The sequence below is a fragment of the Geospiza fortis genome, unplaced genomic scaffold (genome assembly GCF_000277835.1).
Source record: "Geospiza fortis unplaced genomic scaffold, GeoFor_1.0 scaffold16, whole genome shotgun sequence".
Classification (NCBI taxonomy): domain Eukaryota; kingdom Metazoa; phylum Chordata; class Aves; order Passeriformes; family Thraupidae; genus Geospiza; species Geospiza fortis.
The window spans coordinates 3,808,544-3,826,264 of record NW_005054302.1 but is presented as its reverse complement, the minus strand read 5'-3'; the positions used below and the strand labels follow the sequence as shown (position 1 = coordinate 3,826,264).

The following is a 17,721-nucleotide window of genomic DNA, read 5'->3' as shown; positions in this document are numbered from 1 at the left end:
TATAAGTATTACTTAACTGTCTTAAGAGCTGTAGTAGTTGTCATCATTCTAAAGAAGTGCCTACATTTTGTCTCTTATTTCTTCCAGAAATTAAGCCTTGAACGAAGCAATGGGATCATAATTGATTTCAGCGTGAGGACTTTTAAGAGGTGAGTGATGTAGCTTAAATTAAGAGGGACACACAAGGCCTGGTTCAGGAAGGGCTGTTGAATATTGGTAGTGCTGCTTTTTCTGTCCAGATGTGATTTTGGTGTCTATGTACTGCCACAAAGCCTTGAGCTTGTTCTTCAGCAGTATTGAACAGGCATTTTCTGCAAACTAGGTCTCACTATTTTGTAGGTTGTCTTCTTGTTGTTGGTTGGTTGGGATTTTTTGTTTGAGGTGTTTCTTCATTGCACTTTTTAATAATTATTTGGTTTTGTTGTCATTGAGTTGGGGGTTTGTTTTGTTGGTTGGTTGGGGTTCTTTCTGTTTCAGTTTAGTGTTTTCCCTCCAAATCTCAGCAATTTGTCCAGTGATCAGTCTAATGAATGTCATGGGTTTCTAATAATTGTATTTCTGTTGCAAAGCATCTTTTGCTGTTGCCTGTTTTGAGGTGTGAGTTTTTTCCCGGTTTTCCATTCTAAACATTTTTGTTTTTCTGCTAAGTCACTTTTTTGAGGTAGTTTTTCATTTAGAAGTACTGAGTGTGACATTGCCTATGTGGTTTTTATGTTTCTCCTTGCTGTTCCTACTTTTAGAAAACAAGCTATCTAATTTTGCACATTATATGGGTAACTTTGTTGTTGAGAGGAGCTATTTGCAGGGAAATATATGCAGATTTTGCTTATGACTTTGCACTAGTAGTTAAACACAAATTTTTATTTTTTTAATTCTTAGCAGTACAACTCATTAAAACCTAAGAGCTTGGTGGAGAAAGTAAATCAATTTAGGCAAAAAGATAAGTGTTTTGAGTCTTAACTTTGCTACATGTTATGTGCATGTACTGTAATACAGCCCAAGTCTGTCTTTCTACTAAGGATTTATGAAAATAAGAATCACAAAGGTTTTGAGTCAGGCCTGGGGTGTAGTCTTGGCATAGTCTCATTTTTTCCCTGCTCACATCTGTTCAAGTATATTTGAAACTTTATTAAAAGCTTTATGTGCTTGTGATGCTTTTGCCCTGTAGAAAAAGAAAATATATAGAATAAACCTGTGAAAGTTTAAAAATTAAATTAATTCTTTTCAGTGAAATCTGAGATGCAGAAAAATCTAAGTTATTCAGCCCTAGAGGAAAAAGTAAAAGTGAAAGAGAATATTGGATTAAATTAGCCGTCAGTGTAGCTGACTGATTTCTAGGGAGGTACGTGCCAACTACATTGATAATACAATTTTTTTGGTGAGAAACCTTCTTTCATTCCAATTTAGTGTTCCCTTTATTGTGGTTCAAATGCTATTGCATAATGGCATTTGTCTGTGAGGCTAACATAGGAAGGAATTAAAAGGTGGTCGCCTGCCTCTCCTCTAGGCTTAATTTGGTTCACAGCTTTACTGTTTGGTCCTTGTCCTGCTCTCCCTGCTCCTGCTCAGTTAATGGTCAGCAGGGCTTGAATAGTGCAAATGTGTGGAAGAGTATTTGAGCTTTATTCCTCTGGGCATTTTTACTGTTGCGGGTTTTAAGGGCTGTCCTCAAACAGTAGATAACTACACAAGTTGATGCTCTCTCTTTTAAAAATGCTGCCAAGTCTGGAAAACCTAATGACTGTTATAAAACCTGAAGAATAAATAGATGCTTGAACTTTGAACATTTTCAGTCTCTTGTGAGTGATCACATGTGTTAATACAGGTTATGGATGCCTGAATCTGTGCTAAGTATCACTGCAGTGCATATATACAAGTTGAAAAATATTAGCAGTGTAGAGTTTATATTGCATTGTAGGCCTGATTTTTATGTCCTGTAATTCTCCTTTTATATTTTAATTTTAGCTTAGTGTATTCTGCTACAGGCAGCAAGGCGGTTGACACAATGAAAATGAAGGAAGTGTAGCTGCTAAGATTTTTTTCTCAGTTGCTTAGTTTGCTTGAATAATTTATTTCCTTAGTATTCTATTACAGATATACCTCTTAATTTTAATTACTCAATTTCAGTTTTGTATGTCTGTCTCTTACCAAACATGGCATATTTGTCCCCTCTATAAAGCCTTCTGGATGTGTCATGTGACAGAGCAGAAGATCTCAGAGAGTACTGTTGCTGCTTTGTTCACAGCAGGGATTGAATAGACTCACATTCTCTCTTAGTGGAGGATCATAGTGCTAAAGTCAGGTTTGAACTTAAACTGTAAATTTAGAAGAAAGTTGGTGTAAGGAACATAGTTGGCAGATGATGCTTGAGATGAGGAAATAGTTTTGGGTAGCTAATGTTTGTTTTAACCCTGTTTCAGACCACAGTACTTTTGTGAAAGGCAGCAAGTTGGTACAAAAGCAGTTTCCCCACAGGAAAGAAAATAAAGTGCTTGGAGCAACTTATTAAGGTAAACAGATTGCAGTGGATTTCTGGATGGGTAAGTATAGATGAGCAGGATATTTCTACTTCTTGTATTTACCTTCCTGTAATAAAGGTTTTATAAAAAACCACAGATAGCTGCTTCTGACCTTCCACACAAACTCAGTGATGTCACAGATCAGTGTTTACTCCAAGACATACCGAAATTATAATTATATCTGTATTTTTCTTGTAGTATTATATCAAGATCGGTTTAAGTTACTGATCTTTAGTACAGATGTCTTTTAGAGCCATCTTAGGTCTTTTAGCTTTGATTATATCCAGGTTGACTTTAATATTTTTTTAATTCATGGTTGAATTGACATTTATGAAGAACAGATTCCCCAAACGGAACAATTACTAAAAGCAAAGAGAGCTCCCCAAGCAAAGTAGCTGTTGGGAAGTAGCCTGAATAAACACTGCTTGCTCTTAAGAGAAATAAGACTAAGTCACTGAAAGTTGCAGGAGCATGACGTAACAAGTCGGGACTTCAAATGAGCTGCCAGTCTGTAGTAGCTACAAATGAGAGGTTGCTGTCCACTTTCTGCTGCTCAGTAATGTGTCTATTTTTGTCACATTCAAGGGTTTCCTATATATCTCTTCCTTACTTCTTTGTTCCAATCATCTTGTGGCTACCTAAGGAGCTTTGGCAGTGTGGGGTTGGGGGAAAATCAGTTGAATTTCAAAGTTGTTAACGTTCCTAATAGGGCCAAAATTTAATAGGAATTCACTTTTTCTTTCTGTGTGCCTAACTCTTGACCTTGCTTTGCAGTCTAGCAAATGCAGTGCTAGAAGATAATTGCTTGCATATATGGGGTGGGAAAGGGACTGAGAGATTGGGATCATTTAATAAGTAGCACTGAAAATTCTGTTTCCTGTGTGTAAAAGTATTGATAAAACAATACTTTTACAGTATTGTTTTATCAATACACTTTTACAGTGTAGCGATTGCATATTTTTTGCTAGTATAGGATTAGAAAGTAAATGGATGTTAAGACATTCAAAAAGGAGCATAGAAAAACTTAATTTTCCTTCATATTATCTCAGGAAGAAAATAAAATCTGGAACTATTAATTCAGTAGTTATTTTTAAGAACTGTTACTGGAAAGTAGTATCTTACTCTGAAGTTGGATGTGTTCTTTTCTTGCTTTATGTTTTTCTTCAAACAGCAGATCTGGAATGGACACGAGTCCTCTGGGAGGATTAGACTTGTCTGAAAATACTCCTAGTCTGCTAGGGAATACCACCATGGCAGCAGGTCTTGCAAATGTAGGAAATACATTTGGAGGGCCACCAAATTCTTTAGTTTCTAGACCTAATAAATTCCAAAACTCGCCTATAGAAGATGATGATGATGTAGTTTTTATCGAACCTATACAACCTCCACAAAATTCTACGTCGCTGGTAGCAGACCAAAGGAACACTGCATTTACATCATCTAAAAATGAAGAACTTAAAGGAAATGATTGCAAAATGCTTCCTTCTCCAAAAGACTTAAATTCTCGAAAGGGGAGTATAAGTGAAACTATTATTATTGATGATGAAGAAGACGTTGAAACAAATCAAGGACAAGAGAAGAATGCTTCCAGTTTTAATGAACGAAGACTTCCAGAGTGTAAAAATAGAACCAACGAAATGGAATTCCCACCTTCCAGTTTTTCAAGAAGTAAGGTAAATTCAGGGATAGGTAATAGTGGTATAACCACAGAACCAGACTCAGAAATTCAGATTGCTAATGTTACTACATTAGAAACAGGTGCTATGAGATCTGTCAGTGTTGGTCATTTAGAAAATGATGGTGACGGGCGTGACATGAACCTAATGATTACACATGTAACATCACTGCACAATGCCAGCTTGGGAGATGTATCTAACGGACTGCTGTCAGATAATTTTGGTGTTAATTTGCAAACATGCACCCCATCTTTGACTTCACAGACCAAGACTGGTGTAGGACCTTTCAATCCTGGTAGAATGAACGTGGCTGGAGATGTATTTCAAAATGGAGAATCTGTGACTCATCATAATCCTGGTAAGTTGCAATTTTGAATTTTTCCTTAAAGGCTGCAAATAAGTCGTGAAATGAATTGATTATAGAATTTTTGATTTAAGTATTTTTGGCAGTGGCACTGCTTAGTCTTTTAGCTTAATATGTATGAAAGATCTTGATTCCCTTCATGCCCATCACCACCTTATCTGTGACTAGAATAAAATATGCTCAGTGGCATAATAAATTAGGAAACATGTCTTCACTAAAAGGATTATTAAGTGTTGGAAGAGGCTGCCCAAGAAAGTGATCTCCAACCCTGGAGATACTTAAAAGGGGTGTAGATGTGGCACTCAGGGACATGGTTTAGTGGGAGTGCTGGGTTAATGGTTGGATTTGATCATGCTAGGCATCTTCTCCAACCTGAATGATTCTGTGATTATATATGTGGTTTAGAAGATTTCTTCTGGATCAGTGTTAATCTATTCTCCTTGAGTAGGTACCTCTTCTCTATATGAAGCAGTAGGTGCATAACAGAGACACTTCTGTCCTACACATTAGAGTCTGATGTCCCCAGTAGGCATTGGAGTGCCTATGATGGTATGGTTTGGATTGGAAAGGACATTTAAAGATCAGCTCATCCAACCACCCTGCTGTCGCAGGAACATCTTTCACTGGATGAGATTGCTCAAAGCCCCATCCAACCTGACCTGGAACACTCACGGATGGGGCATTCATAGCATCTCTGGATAACCTGTTCCTGTGTCTTGCCGCCTTTATTGTAAAAGAATTCTGTCAATTCTGTCTCATGACCAATATAAACCTACCCTCTTTCAATTTAGAGGTACTGCCTCTTGTCCTGTTACTACAGGTCTTGTTAACAAATCTCACTGCATCTTTTTCTGTAACCCTGCTTTATCTGTTGAAAGACTGCAATATGGTCTCCCCAGCCTTCTCTTCTTCAGACAGAGCAACTCCCAGCTCTTTGCTTTTTTTTCCACAGGAGAGGGGTTGAAACCTTCTGTCACTTCTTGTAACCCTCTTCTGTGCTTACTTTAACAGGCCCATTTCTGCCTTGTACAGGGGATCTCAGAGCTAGATGCAGTGTTTTGCAGGTGGGCTCTCAGCAGAGCAGAGGGACAGAATCACCACAGACCAGGATACAAGTGACTTTTTGGTCTGTAAGCACAGGTTGCTGGCTCATGTCCAATTTTCCATCTACTGGTCCCCCACAGTCCTTCTCCACAGGGCTGCCCTCAATTAATTCAAGCCCCCAGTTTGTATTGATATTGAAGATTGCCCTGGCTGATCTTGCACTTTGCTTCATTGAGCTCTGAGTTTTCCATGGGCTCGTTCATCCAGACTGTCAAGATCTCTCTGGATGGCATACTGTCCCCGCTGGCTTATCAATTGCACCACCCAGCTTGGTGTTCCCAGCAAACCTGCTGAGAGTCTGCTTAATCTCACTCTCTGTGTTGTTGAAAAAAACCTAAATATCAGTCCCAGTACAGACCCTTTGAGGACACCACTTGTTACTGGTTCCCACTTGCACATTGAGCCATGGACTGTAATTCTTGGGGTGCAACCATCCAGCTAATTCTTTATGCATGAGATATATATGTTTCCCATTCAGCAGCAAGAACATTGTGGAGCGACCATATCAAAGGTCTTGGGAGAGGTCCAGGTAGATGAAGTCCATGTAGATGTGCTTTGGAGTGGAACTTAGGTTTTGTTTCTCTCAATAGAATCTAGTTTTTGTGCTTCAGAAATGCTCCAGAGAAAGAGCCAACACATAGTAAGCTGAGGATGCAGTTTACAATTGCCCTGATGTGAACCAGGTTTTAATCCAACTGTATGTAGCTCAGTGTGTTTCAAAAGCTGCATACCTGTGTAAAACTTCAGTTCTGCCTCTGCCCCAAGATGTACTGACACATTCTTTTCAGCTTAAAAAAAAATTTAATTTTTTTCAGATGACTCTGTAAAAAAATCGTATAAATGACAGGAAAGGATAATTTTATAGCATTAGAGAAGGAATGAGTAAGAAAGAAGGGGAGCAACCTGAAAAGCCGTAGCAGTAACATGTGGTTGAACATGACACTGTATAGTCTCATAAACTTGGCCATTACAGAATTGCAGGTAGGAACGGTAGGAACCTGAAGGATGAAGACATAAGGCAGTGAGATATGAAAACTCACCAGGAATTAACTAAGGAAGTGTGATACAGCTCAGTTCAGGGACATGAAAATTGGATTGTGCTGATCCTTTATAGAGAACTTTACCAAAGGAGGTATCATGGCTGAGAAGTGAGATGTGAAGAAAAGGCATAATATAAAATGGGTATCTATGAAGGTGGGATATAGAAAAAGTAAAAGAAAAAAAAGTAAAGATTCTCAGATGTTCTTGTTCATTTATGGAAGGAAAAATGCAACAAAATATCGAGGGAGGCTATCTGAGAAAGAAAATAAGGAACAGTTGAAATAACCGTAAAGAGATATTATTACCCACCTTAATTAGGTTTTAGTTGTACTGAATGTTTCAAACCAAAATGAGTGACAAGCTGAAGTTTTCATGACTGGCAGTTGAGCACTACTGGAATTACAAGCAGATGTAGCTGTATTGCACATGCTGTGCATTCCTGATAAGAGAGGCAATGTGCTTTCCCTTGAAATTTAAAAGAAAAGAATGTTTTGAGGTGTTAAGGTGCTGCCAGTATGTTTGAAGTAGTAGAAGTATAGAAAAGTTAGAAGAGGGCACTTAATTTTAATTCTAAGCACTCTGGTAGTTTGTCTTAGTTTGTCACTAAGGATATTCATGCCTTCAAAGGTAAACATCTTTAATGCTTTTAAGACAAATGTGTTTTGTTTTGTGTCCTTTTCCCTTCACCTTTTCCTTCCAGCTCTTCTGTTTACTCTCAAGCACTACAACAGGTAAATTTCTAGCTTGTCTTAAATGCCTGAGTAGTAGAACATCCTTGACAGCTAAAAAGTCACACCTGAAAAAGATCTTTTACCTTCTAAGGAATGTATATAGTTTCTTGTACTAACAAGTGTTCTTGGAACTTTGTCCCTAAATGGATTTTAAAACTATGCATCAGAATATGTTGTTAATAGAATCCTTTGGAGATAGAAAGGAATGCAGAAAACAGGAGGAAAGGGTTCCTTTTATTTAATAAACAATTATGGACCAAAATAATGCCCCTTAAGAATAAGGTATAGGCAGTTGCTCTTGTCTGTAGGTTAATGTTTTTGTTATTTGAAGTCATAGAATTTAAAATCATCAGTCTTATGTTTGGGTATTAGTTGTGTATTAGTTGTATTAACACTCCAGAAATACTCTCAATCACTCCAGTAAAACATTCAAGGCTCAGTAAGTCCCAAGGGCTGTCACAGTGTTCGATATAACTGGCACGCTATTGAAAAATTGTGCAAATGTTTTTTATCATGCAGAATTGCTTTTTTCGGTTTTAATTCTTCAGAGGATAAACATTTCTAAATTCTGATGATAATCACTCTAAATGAAAGTTCAAATTCCAGAGAGAAGCCTAGAAATGACATTTTGTTGTGGGATTTCTTTTCTCCCCAGAACTGTATCTTCTGCTCCACACCAAGATAAGGAGCATGGAATTTAACATATGATCTTCATAGATATATTTCTTTCAGAAAAAATGTTTTGTTTGCATTCTTGTTATGTGAGTTACTTGTATAGCAGGTTGTGCTACAAAACATTGGGCAAAGGTGAATTTGTTCTTTGGTAGTTCATTTTTCAAAAAATACAGCTAGAAAACTAGTGGAGTCTGAAACATGGGGACATGGATCTGTGTACTGCCAGAACTTAATAAAATATTATTTTCTAGGTTCATTGATTTCTACTGAGGAAGTTGTTTCTCTCATGACTTTGGAAGTTCACTGCTATACAGTATAGTTCTCTGGCTGCAGGCTGGACTAGGAGCCAGTTCTAGGGTTTATTACCGAGGCTGAACACATTATGCTTGTTAAAGCTTTAGAACAAAATAACTAATGAAAATTTTGGATCTAAATTTGCTGAGTTTGTCTCAGACGTTGGTTTAGAAATTCTGTGTTGTCTGTTGGTCTCTTTTTTTAAAATTGCAGTTTTGTTTGTTTGAAGATAAGATTGCCAGCTTGCAGACTCAATGCAAGTGAATTGAAATCTGCAAAACCTATCACTAGATGTAGGAGGGGGCATCCTGAAATTTGTTCATGTTCTGAAGCTTTGTAGCAATGAAGAGTGGTGCCATCAAACAGGATTTTTTATATTAAACCTGAAATTAAAATATCTTCCGTGGTCATTCCCACAGAAAAATGATTATATGATGATACATCTGTGAATACTATTCTGTACGTACATATGTGTCTCTTGATTTACTTTTATGTTTGGGTTTTTTGTCTTGAAGATTCTTGGATATCCCAGTCAGCTTCCTTTCCCAGGAATCAGAAGCAACCAGGTGTGGATTCCTTGTCACCTGTAGCATCCCTTCCTAAGCAAATTTTCCAGCCTTCTCCCCAGCAGCAGCCTTCTAAGCAGGTTAAAGTCACGTGTGCGAACTGCAAAAAGCCTTTACAAAAGGGACAGACTGCGTATCAGCGGAAAGGATCAGCTCACCTTTTCTGCTCCACTACCTGCCTCTCTTCGTTTTCACACAAACCCACTCCAAAGAAACTTTGTGTCATGTGCAGAAAGTGAGTTTTTTATTTTATTTCACTCTAGCACCTACATTCAGTACTATTAAGATTCTTACACATGCATGGGAATTGCTCCATTAATGATATAAAATTTGATTATATAAATGCTTTATATAGTGTTGCTTTAGTGTTTGGAAATGTTGAATTCTGTGTCTAGCAAAATAATACCAGCTTTTGATTTCAGAGTATGGGACATTATTTTATTTAAAGCCAAGACACTAAAAATAGCTGGTTCTTTTTTTTAAGGTAAGGTGTCCGAGTTGTGCCATACTTTGTGACAAGATATACTACATATATGAAGTCCTTTCTGAAAAAAGTGGACCATGTGTTGTGTAGAAAGCACTCATTTTGATAGATGAAGATGTAAAATCGAGAGACTTTAAAAGGATGACAAAGTCATACTTGCAAGAAGCTGGAGGAAGCTTGGGAGTTCTTCCACTCTTGGTCATAGGGGGATAGGAAAAGCCTTAGGTTTTCCCCATAAGTGGGGCAGATGGCAGTTTTGTAGCTGAAGATACTTTAAGTAGGTGGTATAGAGGGAGTAAAAAGCATAGCTAGAAGTGGGTTATTTTAAATTACTGGGTAGGTTTGACTTGCAGTTTTTCCTAATTTGCCAGACTTGAAATTGCCAAAGAGAAGCCTTCTGTAATTGTGTTGTTGTAGTGTCAAGTGTATAGACTGGCTGTACTCTTACTTTCAGTGTACTGTTTACTGAGCTTTTTGCACTTTTTCATATTGTCAGTCTGGTACATGCTGCAGTGACACTGGTTAAAAGATAAATTTTTGCTCAACTAAAGACAGCTTGCAATAAAGACTGAGTCCTAAGAGCTTAATCACAGATTTAAACTAGTAAAAAAATCTTTTAAATTACTGTCCAGTGTGCTGGATTAATGGCTACTATTGGGATGCAAGCTATTGGTCGTTTTCTTCTTGGCACTCAGTAAAAATAAGCTATAGAAAATATTGATATCCTGCATACTCATACTATGGTACCCTGAAAACCTAGAAAATGTAAAATCTGTGTTAAAAGCTCAAATTCTCTGAACCCTTCCCTCTACAGGGCTAGTTAAAAGTAATGCTTGTTCTTTCTGTTGGCTTGTTATGTGTTTATACACTATTATTTTTTTAGACAATCTGGTGACTGCCATATTCAGCTAGCTGCATGATATATAAAGATGAAGATTAGACTCATCTTCTCCGACTGAAATCATGGCTAAAGCCATGCTCCTTTGCCACTTTGGAGATAATTAAGCTGTGTATTGCAAGGAGCTACATACAAAACTGCCCAGGGTTTATGAATGAAAAGGCTTTATTTTTGAATGATGAGGAAAACACCTCATTTCTAGCTTTTGAGGTTAAAGAGAATCTTTCTGAAATCACCTTTGACAGTTTTTGAGGTGATGTTAGTCTTTGCTTTTCCACCACTGTGAAGTTTTTATTCAATCACAGTTAAACAGAAGATAGTATGTGCACTAAATTGTTCCTCTGTGGCACCGTTCCTTTGTGTAACCCAACAGGAAAAGTCAAAATTCTTAGGTATTTTATTATAAATCCCTTTTCTTGCATTCCTCTGAACTCTTCTGTAACTACATAAGTAGCAAGCTCCCCCGGCCAGAAGCTCTTTGTTTTGCAGAACAGGAATGATGGCACTCCCTGACACAAATCTTAGTAGTTCTCCAAAGGGTAAGCCAAACTCTGCTGACTTCCCCTTGATGGAAGAAGGCGAGCGTGCAAGTGTTGGTATCAGAGCTGTACAAGTGAATTTTCAAGGAGGTGTCTATGAAAACATACATCTTGGTTTTAAAACATACAGATATGAGTGTGTGGGGCATGTGTTTTCCAACTGGTGATGCAGATGTGCACAATAATTGTTTTTATATATTCTACCCAGTAGCATTTCCTATATGTCAATAATAGGTTTTAGATTTTTGTGATTTCTTTGCTTAGAAGACAAAGGAGGAGGCTTTTATTTCCTCTCCTTACTTCTTCTAATATATGGTGTGTATTAGTTTGGGACAGTGAAAGTCTGTTTGGTTAGAACAAGGTTTGTTCAATTTCAAATTAGTTTTATTGATGGTTGGTTTTCTGGTTTAAGGTGTTAAATTGGCACAATTCCTTGGACAGCTGCATGAAGTGCTCAGGTGCTCTGGAACTTTTTAAAAGAATGGTGGAATTAAGTTTTGTAAATTTGAGTGATAGGACTTCTAGGCACATTTGTGGTAGAGTTCTAAGCTTTTTGGTTGTTAATAAGTTTGAGAAATATGAGAAAACAAGTTTCTCTCTTCCTCTCATCCTGTCCTGAGATTAGTACTGAAAATGGTGGAGGTACCTACAAAGACAGTTTCTGGCTTTTTATTATAAATCTGAATTTTTTGTATGAAACTTAAATATAGCTTTGTGTAAAAGGAAAAGCCAGTGTAAAATTGCTAGTTCAAATTTGCCATGTTAGTTTTTTGAAAAAATTGAGTTTGCCATAACTCCATCTAATGGTGTATTGATACTGCTTAGTTCTAGAATAATTTAATGGCTAAAATAACTCAAAGCAAAAGAAAAACATAGGGGTTTACACAGTAAAGACTTACTTACAGTAGTTGTAAAAGTATTATCAAACATAGTATTCATACTGTGGCTAAAAGCTGTACACTAAAAAAACTGTAAAACTGTTTTAAAACGTAAGCCTTGAAAGGAAGAATGAATCTTAAAACATTTTAAGTGTTCTTGTTTATATAAGTAAAAACCTAAGCACATGACTTTTTTTTTTTATTTCAGAGATATAACAACAATGAAAGGTACCATTGTTGCTCAAGTAGATTCAAGTGAGTCTTTCCAGGAGTTTTGCAGTACATCATGTTTATCCTTCTATGAAGATAAACAGAATCCCTCAAAAGGAGCCTTGAATAAATCAAGATGCACAATCTGTGGTAAACTAACTGAGGTCTGGTTGACTGTTTTTTGTCTTTCTCAATAATGACATATTAATACCTTATATACTGAAATAAGAAAACTGAAATAAGAAAATGTAAAATCTTCAATATTTTGAGATATTAAAATATGCTGGTTTAATTTTCACAAAGAGCAGCTGAAGGCAGAAAGTATTCCAAGAGGTTGATATTTGTTTCAGAAACTTGAACTGCCTTTTGCTGATAATGTGTTCTATTAGGCGTAGAATCTTGTAATTATAACCCAGATCTCTCACATAAAAGAATTGCTGATGAAAAAATGTCAAGATCCACTGTATTACCTATTTTGTTACTGTATGTTTTGAAAGGTAATGCAGATGGTTTTAGAGATCTCTAGAATATGTGTAATTTTAAATTCTCATGAATGTGTGTATTTATTCTTGATGCCTTCTTGATTAGTGAGCTCAGCGTAGTTCAGGCTACTGCTTTATACAGCATAATGTCTGGTCAATCCTCATATGCCAGGTTCTTCAGCTGTAAATTGACCACTTATAAAATTGCACAAATTGGCATTCTGCTCTCATATGCAATTTCCACACCCATCCCTCTCGTCTTTCCTTCTAGGCTAAAGTGTAGATGAGTCTAAGAGTGTTTTCCTAATACGTTAGAGACAACAGAAACATCCCTTTCTGTTCGTATATTTCATGGTCATTTCAAGCTTTTAAATAGTGAGATGATTATTTAAAAGTAAGTCTTCCAGCCAGCCTTTTAATTTCAGGCAACTTTGTGCTCGTCTAGTGATAGAATACTTTTTATTTTTATTTTTTAGATTCGTCACGAAGTTAGCTTTAAAAATATGACTCATAAGCTGTGCAGTGACCATTGCTTCAATAGATACAGGATGGCAAATGGTTTAATAATGAATTGCTGTGAGCATTGTGGGGAGTATTTGCCCAGTAAAGGAGCTGGAAACAATGTCCTTACTATTGATGGTCAGCAGAAAAGATTCTGCTGTCAGAACTGCGTTGGTGAATACAAGCAGGTAATGACTTCTTTACCTATAAATTAAAGTTAAATAAGCATTAATTGTTCGTAAGTTTATCCTGGTACTAATAGCATGGGTTTACTTCTCCTAAGAAGACATAAGTAACAAAGACTTACAAAAATGAAATTAATGCCAGCAAGAAGAAACTGTCTGCAGTAGACCTTTTACTACTATCTCTTTTTGATATTGCTGTAATAGTGATACATATTTGTTCTTAATGAAAGTACAATTGAAATTAAATTTTGGTAATAATTTCAGGTTTCTTCTGTTGGTGGTATCTGAAGTATATCAATAGCAAGCACAGCACACAGGCTTTACTGGTCCTGAAGTTAAGGGTTTTTTTAATATAAAAGCTCACTCTGATGCAGTTTTGAAACATTAAAAAATATACAGAGCATAACAGATTGGTCATTGCTCTGAGGAGACTCTAACTGGTAACAGTTTGGCTGTGTACTTGCACTATGTCTCATCTCCATTGTACAGCACAGGATTCAAAAAATTCTTACTGTCTTACATCTGTCAAATTTTATACTTTCATTTTATTTACTTGGTTTGTTTTTCATTTATTTTTAAGACTTAAGATAGCAATAATTGTGTTTAAATATAGTGCCAAATCAAGAAGTCTGATGCTGATGTCTTTTACATTTTGCAGAGCCAGCTTAGCTCTGAGCTGCTGCTAATACTGGCTAGAAGGTTTAAATGTTAATCACAGTATTTATAGTATAATAGGATAGCTCTGAAATATTAAATATTTCAGCGGAGGAAATAGAATATGGGGATTTTGGGGGTGTTAGTTTTTGGGTTCTTTTGCTTGGTATGTTCTGCTTTGGGGTTACAGAGGAAATGTTCTGACAGGGCTCTTTTGCTAGAAAATTTATGTTTCTGATTTTAAAATGCACACTTGAATATGTGAGTGGCCACTGTGCTGCACATTGCTCAGGGGTCGTTCTTCATCTCTTCACATTTTTAAGAAACCAGTGGTCCAAGAGAAGAGGCACTGCAGTGCTGTGTTGTAAAGTTCTTTAATGTTGCATCATGTGTGCTTGTATTTTCTCGCTGGACACTGAGCTCTGGTGTTTTTGGGGATGGCTTTTCCTGTGTATGTGCTGTATTGAGAAGAGCAAAGCTGGAAACGTGTAAACAGCCTCATTGGAAACATAACATAAGCGTTATTTTTTTGCCACAGCTGTACCAAAAGGGACAGGATAGGTTTTCAAGCTACTAAAAACATAGGCATGCCCAGAAGCCATGGAAAGACTTGAAGAAACGTTGAATACTGTCTTTTGAAGAAACAGAAGTGCAGGAGATTAACTTTGAACGTGAAACATTCCCTCACAACCAGTATAACTTACACTGCACATGGAATTATGAAATGAACATGGAATTTTGAGGTTAAATTATGAATTTGTACTTTAATGACAGAATATACTGTATTTGTTCACAAATTCTTGTATTGTGTGTTTGGATATGTATTTGAGAATTAGAAGAATATGAGTAGCAGGTTGTATGTTCTAGTTTAATTTGGGGAGGAGGAGTAGTGTGCAGTACCAAGGATCTTCACAAGCAGTGTCAAGTTGGTGCATTATTGTGAGAACCTTTAAAGTTGAGACATGTTGTTTTGGTTCATTCACTTCTGACAGCAGATTTTATGCAAGCAAGTTCTTAATTCCTTTATCAAAATAAGTGTTACTGTGCAACTCTAATAGGCTGTGAGAATGTTGAGTGCTCATGTGCATCTGTTTTGGAATGGTGATTTAGTGTAGTTCTTAACTGGTAGATTTCAAATATTCACGGAGTGTGAGGAGTTTGGAGTATTATTAAGAGAAGCTCTTATGGGAAAATCCCATATGACCAACCAGGTGCCTTTCTGTTATGAAGTAACTACACCAGTGGATAAGGGAAGGACTATAGATATTGTTTATCTGGACTTTTGTAAAGCCTTTGACATGGTTCCCCACAATGTTCTTCTCCCCAGATTGGAAAGTGGTGGATTCAACAGGTGGACTGTTAGGTGGATTAGGAATTGGTTGGATGGTTGCATCCAGAGGGTAGTCATCAATGATTCGGAGTCCTGGTGAACGCTGGTGACAAGTGGTGTCCCTTAGGGGTCCATATTTGGACAGGTGTTATTTCATTAAGGAGTAGACAAAGGCACCAAGTGCATCTACAGCAACTTTGCAAATGACACCAAGGTGAGAGTGCAGTGACGCACCTGAATGACAGGATGCCATCCAGAGGGACTGAACAAGCTTGAAGTGAGTCCATGGGAATCTCAGCCAAAGGCTTCACAAAAGTCCAGGTAACGGACAAAGACCAAGTGCAAGGTGCTGCACCTGAGTTGGGGCATCCCCCAGTGTCAGTACAGGCTGGGGATGAATACATGGAGAGCAGCCCTGCCAAGAAGGACTTGGTGATGCAGGAGGACGAGAGGCTGGCCATGAGCTGTCAGTGTGCTCCCACAGCCCAGAGAGCCAAATGTGTCCTGGGCTGCATCCCATGGTGGGCAGCAGGGCCAGGGAGGGGATTCTGCCCCTCTGCTCTGCTCAGAGCCCACCTGCAGAGCTGCATCAGCTCTGGGGCCCCAGCACAGGGAGGACAGGGACCTGTTGGAGTTGGTACAGAGGAGGGGCACTGGGATGATCAGAGGGATGGAGAACCTCTCCTGTGAGGAGGAACTGTGAGGGAGTTTGGGGTCGTTCAGTCTGGAAAAAAGAAGGCTTCAGGATGACCTAATGGTGAGCTTCTGAAGGGAACTTAAAGGAATGATGGAACAAGACTATTTACGAGAGCACATAGTGATGGGATAAGGGGAAATGGGTTTAGATTTAAGGAGAGTAGGTTTAGATTAGATATTAGGGGAAATTTTTTTTACTGTAAATGTAGTGAGGCACTGGAACAGGTTGCCCAGGGAAACTGTGGCTGTTCTATCCTTGGGAGTATCCAAGGCCAGGTGGAATGGGGCCCTGAGCAGCCTGGTCCAGTGGAAGGTGTTCCTGACTGTGGCAGAGGGGATTGGAACTGGGTAATCTTCCAACCCCCTAGACCATTTTGTCATTCTATGAGTATATGGAAGTCAAACTCTACAAATGGAAGTTCTTCTAGTATATGCTGTAGGTGTCAGGACACAAATACTACAGAATATTTAGTTGATATAATATTTAGGTTTGAAGTTTGTTTAGGTTTTTTTTGCTGAGTATGTTCAAGGAGTTCTGTTTTTTAGAAAAGTTTAAATAAGACTGGAAAATGTCACTGACAACCCACTGGGCCGCAATTGGTAAATTATGGGTTGTTTTGTTCAGTTATAACAGTGTTTCCTTAGAAATTAGTAGACCTTGCTTTAAAGGAGAACTGCTGAAGGAGAGATTTTTGGAGAGTCACTACTGCATACTGAAATAAACTTCATGAAAGAAATAATACAGAAAAGGTTAATGTCATTTGATTCCAGCATTGTGTTGTATTATTGTGTGTCGCATAAGAGTTTTAGCATATGTTTTCTTACAAACAGCTGTAAAATAAATAGGTCTTACTGGTATGAGCTTTGTATTAAGCAGTTTATATTGTAAATGTCATACACCTATCAATATTGCTATATATTTGTAGTAGTAATAAATGAAAACTCCTTATTACTTGTACCTATCTATATACTTAATCACAATTAAAAAAAATAAATATTACACTGATTTGAACACATAATTTTTCAATAACTCATCACTTTTTTTCTTCTTTTCTTGGCGTGAAAAAATTAAACTTGTGGGTAATAAAAATTATAGTGGCTCTCAGAATGACAAGTAATTGGATTACTGCAGGTAATCCATCTGCTGCAAATTGTGTCTTTCCTCTGCTTTAGACTGTTCCTGGGAGTAAGAAAAAATGTTATTCCTGGGATGGAGAGTAGGTTTTTTCTCAAATGTCCTCAGTCACCTTTCAAGGTGATGGATGCACTTATCTTCCTATGTACCAGTTTCAGAACCTGGTTTAAAAATGATGCATACATAATCTTTAATATTGCATTTTGAGTCTTGATTTTCTGAGAGGTTGTTGTTTTTTCTTTCCTAAATTTAAAGTGATTGCAGATCTTGGGTGTCTTTTAGTTTTAAAAAGTTATGAAATACAAATAATAATTTCTAAAATTATTTTAAAATAATAAGTAGGCATAACTAATGCTCATTTTAGTTACATGCAAGACCAAGTTAATTTCTCTGTGATACAAAAGCCATGTGTGAAGGCAGCTATGCAAGTCAAAAAAGATAAAACAATGATAAAATAATTTCTCAAAAGTGTGGCAATCTAGATAAAATGTGAAAACAAAGCTCTCATTGGAAGTATTTAATTTTTTTAAAACCCGAAGATGACAATAGCTGCTAGATTGTACACTCTGACTGTTGCACTGAGGTTCAGACTCTTCACATGTAGAGGGTCAAGAGGAACTTTAAGAATGATCCTAAACAAAATGGAAAAAAAACCAAACAAACCACACTAGCTAGAGAATGAAATTATATCTGAACAGGAACTCACTAAAATGGTCTGTTATTGTACAGATACTGAAATACCTTATTTCTTTGAGCAGA

General features: G+C 37.2%; 1 protein-coding gene across 10 annotated transcripts in view; it reads left to right on the top strand.

Moving 5' to 3' along the window:
- Nucleotides 1–17,721, top strand: part of ZMYM2 (zinc finger MYM-type containing 2) — an 86,097-nt gene that overhangs the window by 15,800 nt on the left and 52,576 nt on the right. For 4 of the 10 annotated variants that reach the window (XM_031066085.1, XM_031066082.1, XM_031066077.1 and 1 more), the window contains exons 2-7: nt 88–149; nt 2,421–2,540; nt 3,691–4,553; nt 8,920–9,205; nt 11,978–12,143; nt 12,938–13,150. In XM_031066085.1, coding sequence (XP_030921945.1) covers nt 3,701–4,553; nt 8,920–9,205; nt 11,978–12,143; nt 12,938–13,150 — 1,518 coding nt within the window. In that variant the 5' untranslated portion in view covers nt 88–149; nt 2,421–2,540; nt 3,691–3,700. The remainder of the gene's footprint in view (nt 1–87; nt 150–2,420; nt 2,541–3,690; nt 4,554–8,919; nt 9,206–11,977; nt 12,144–12,937; nt 13,151–17,721) is intronic. The other 6 variants (XM_014311771.2, XM_031066083.1, XM_031066084.1 and 3 more) reach the window with 5 other exon arrangements.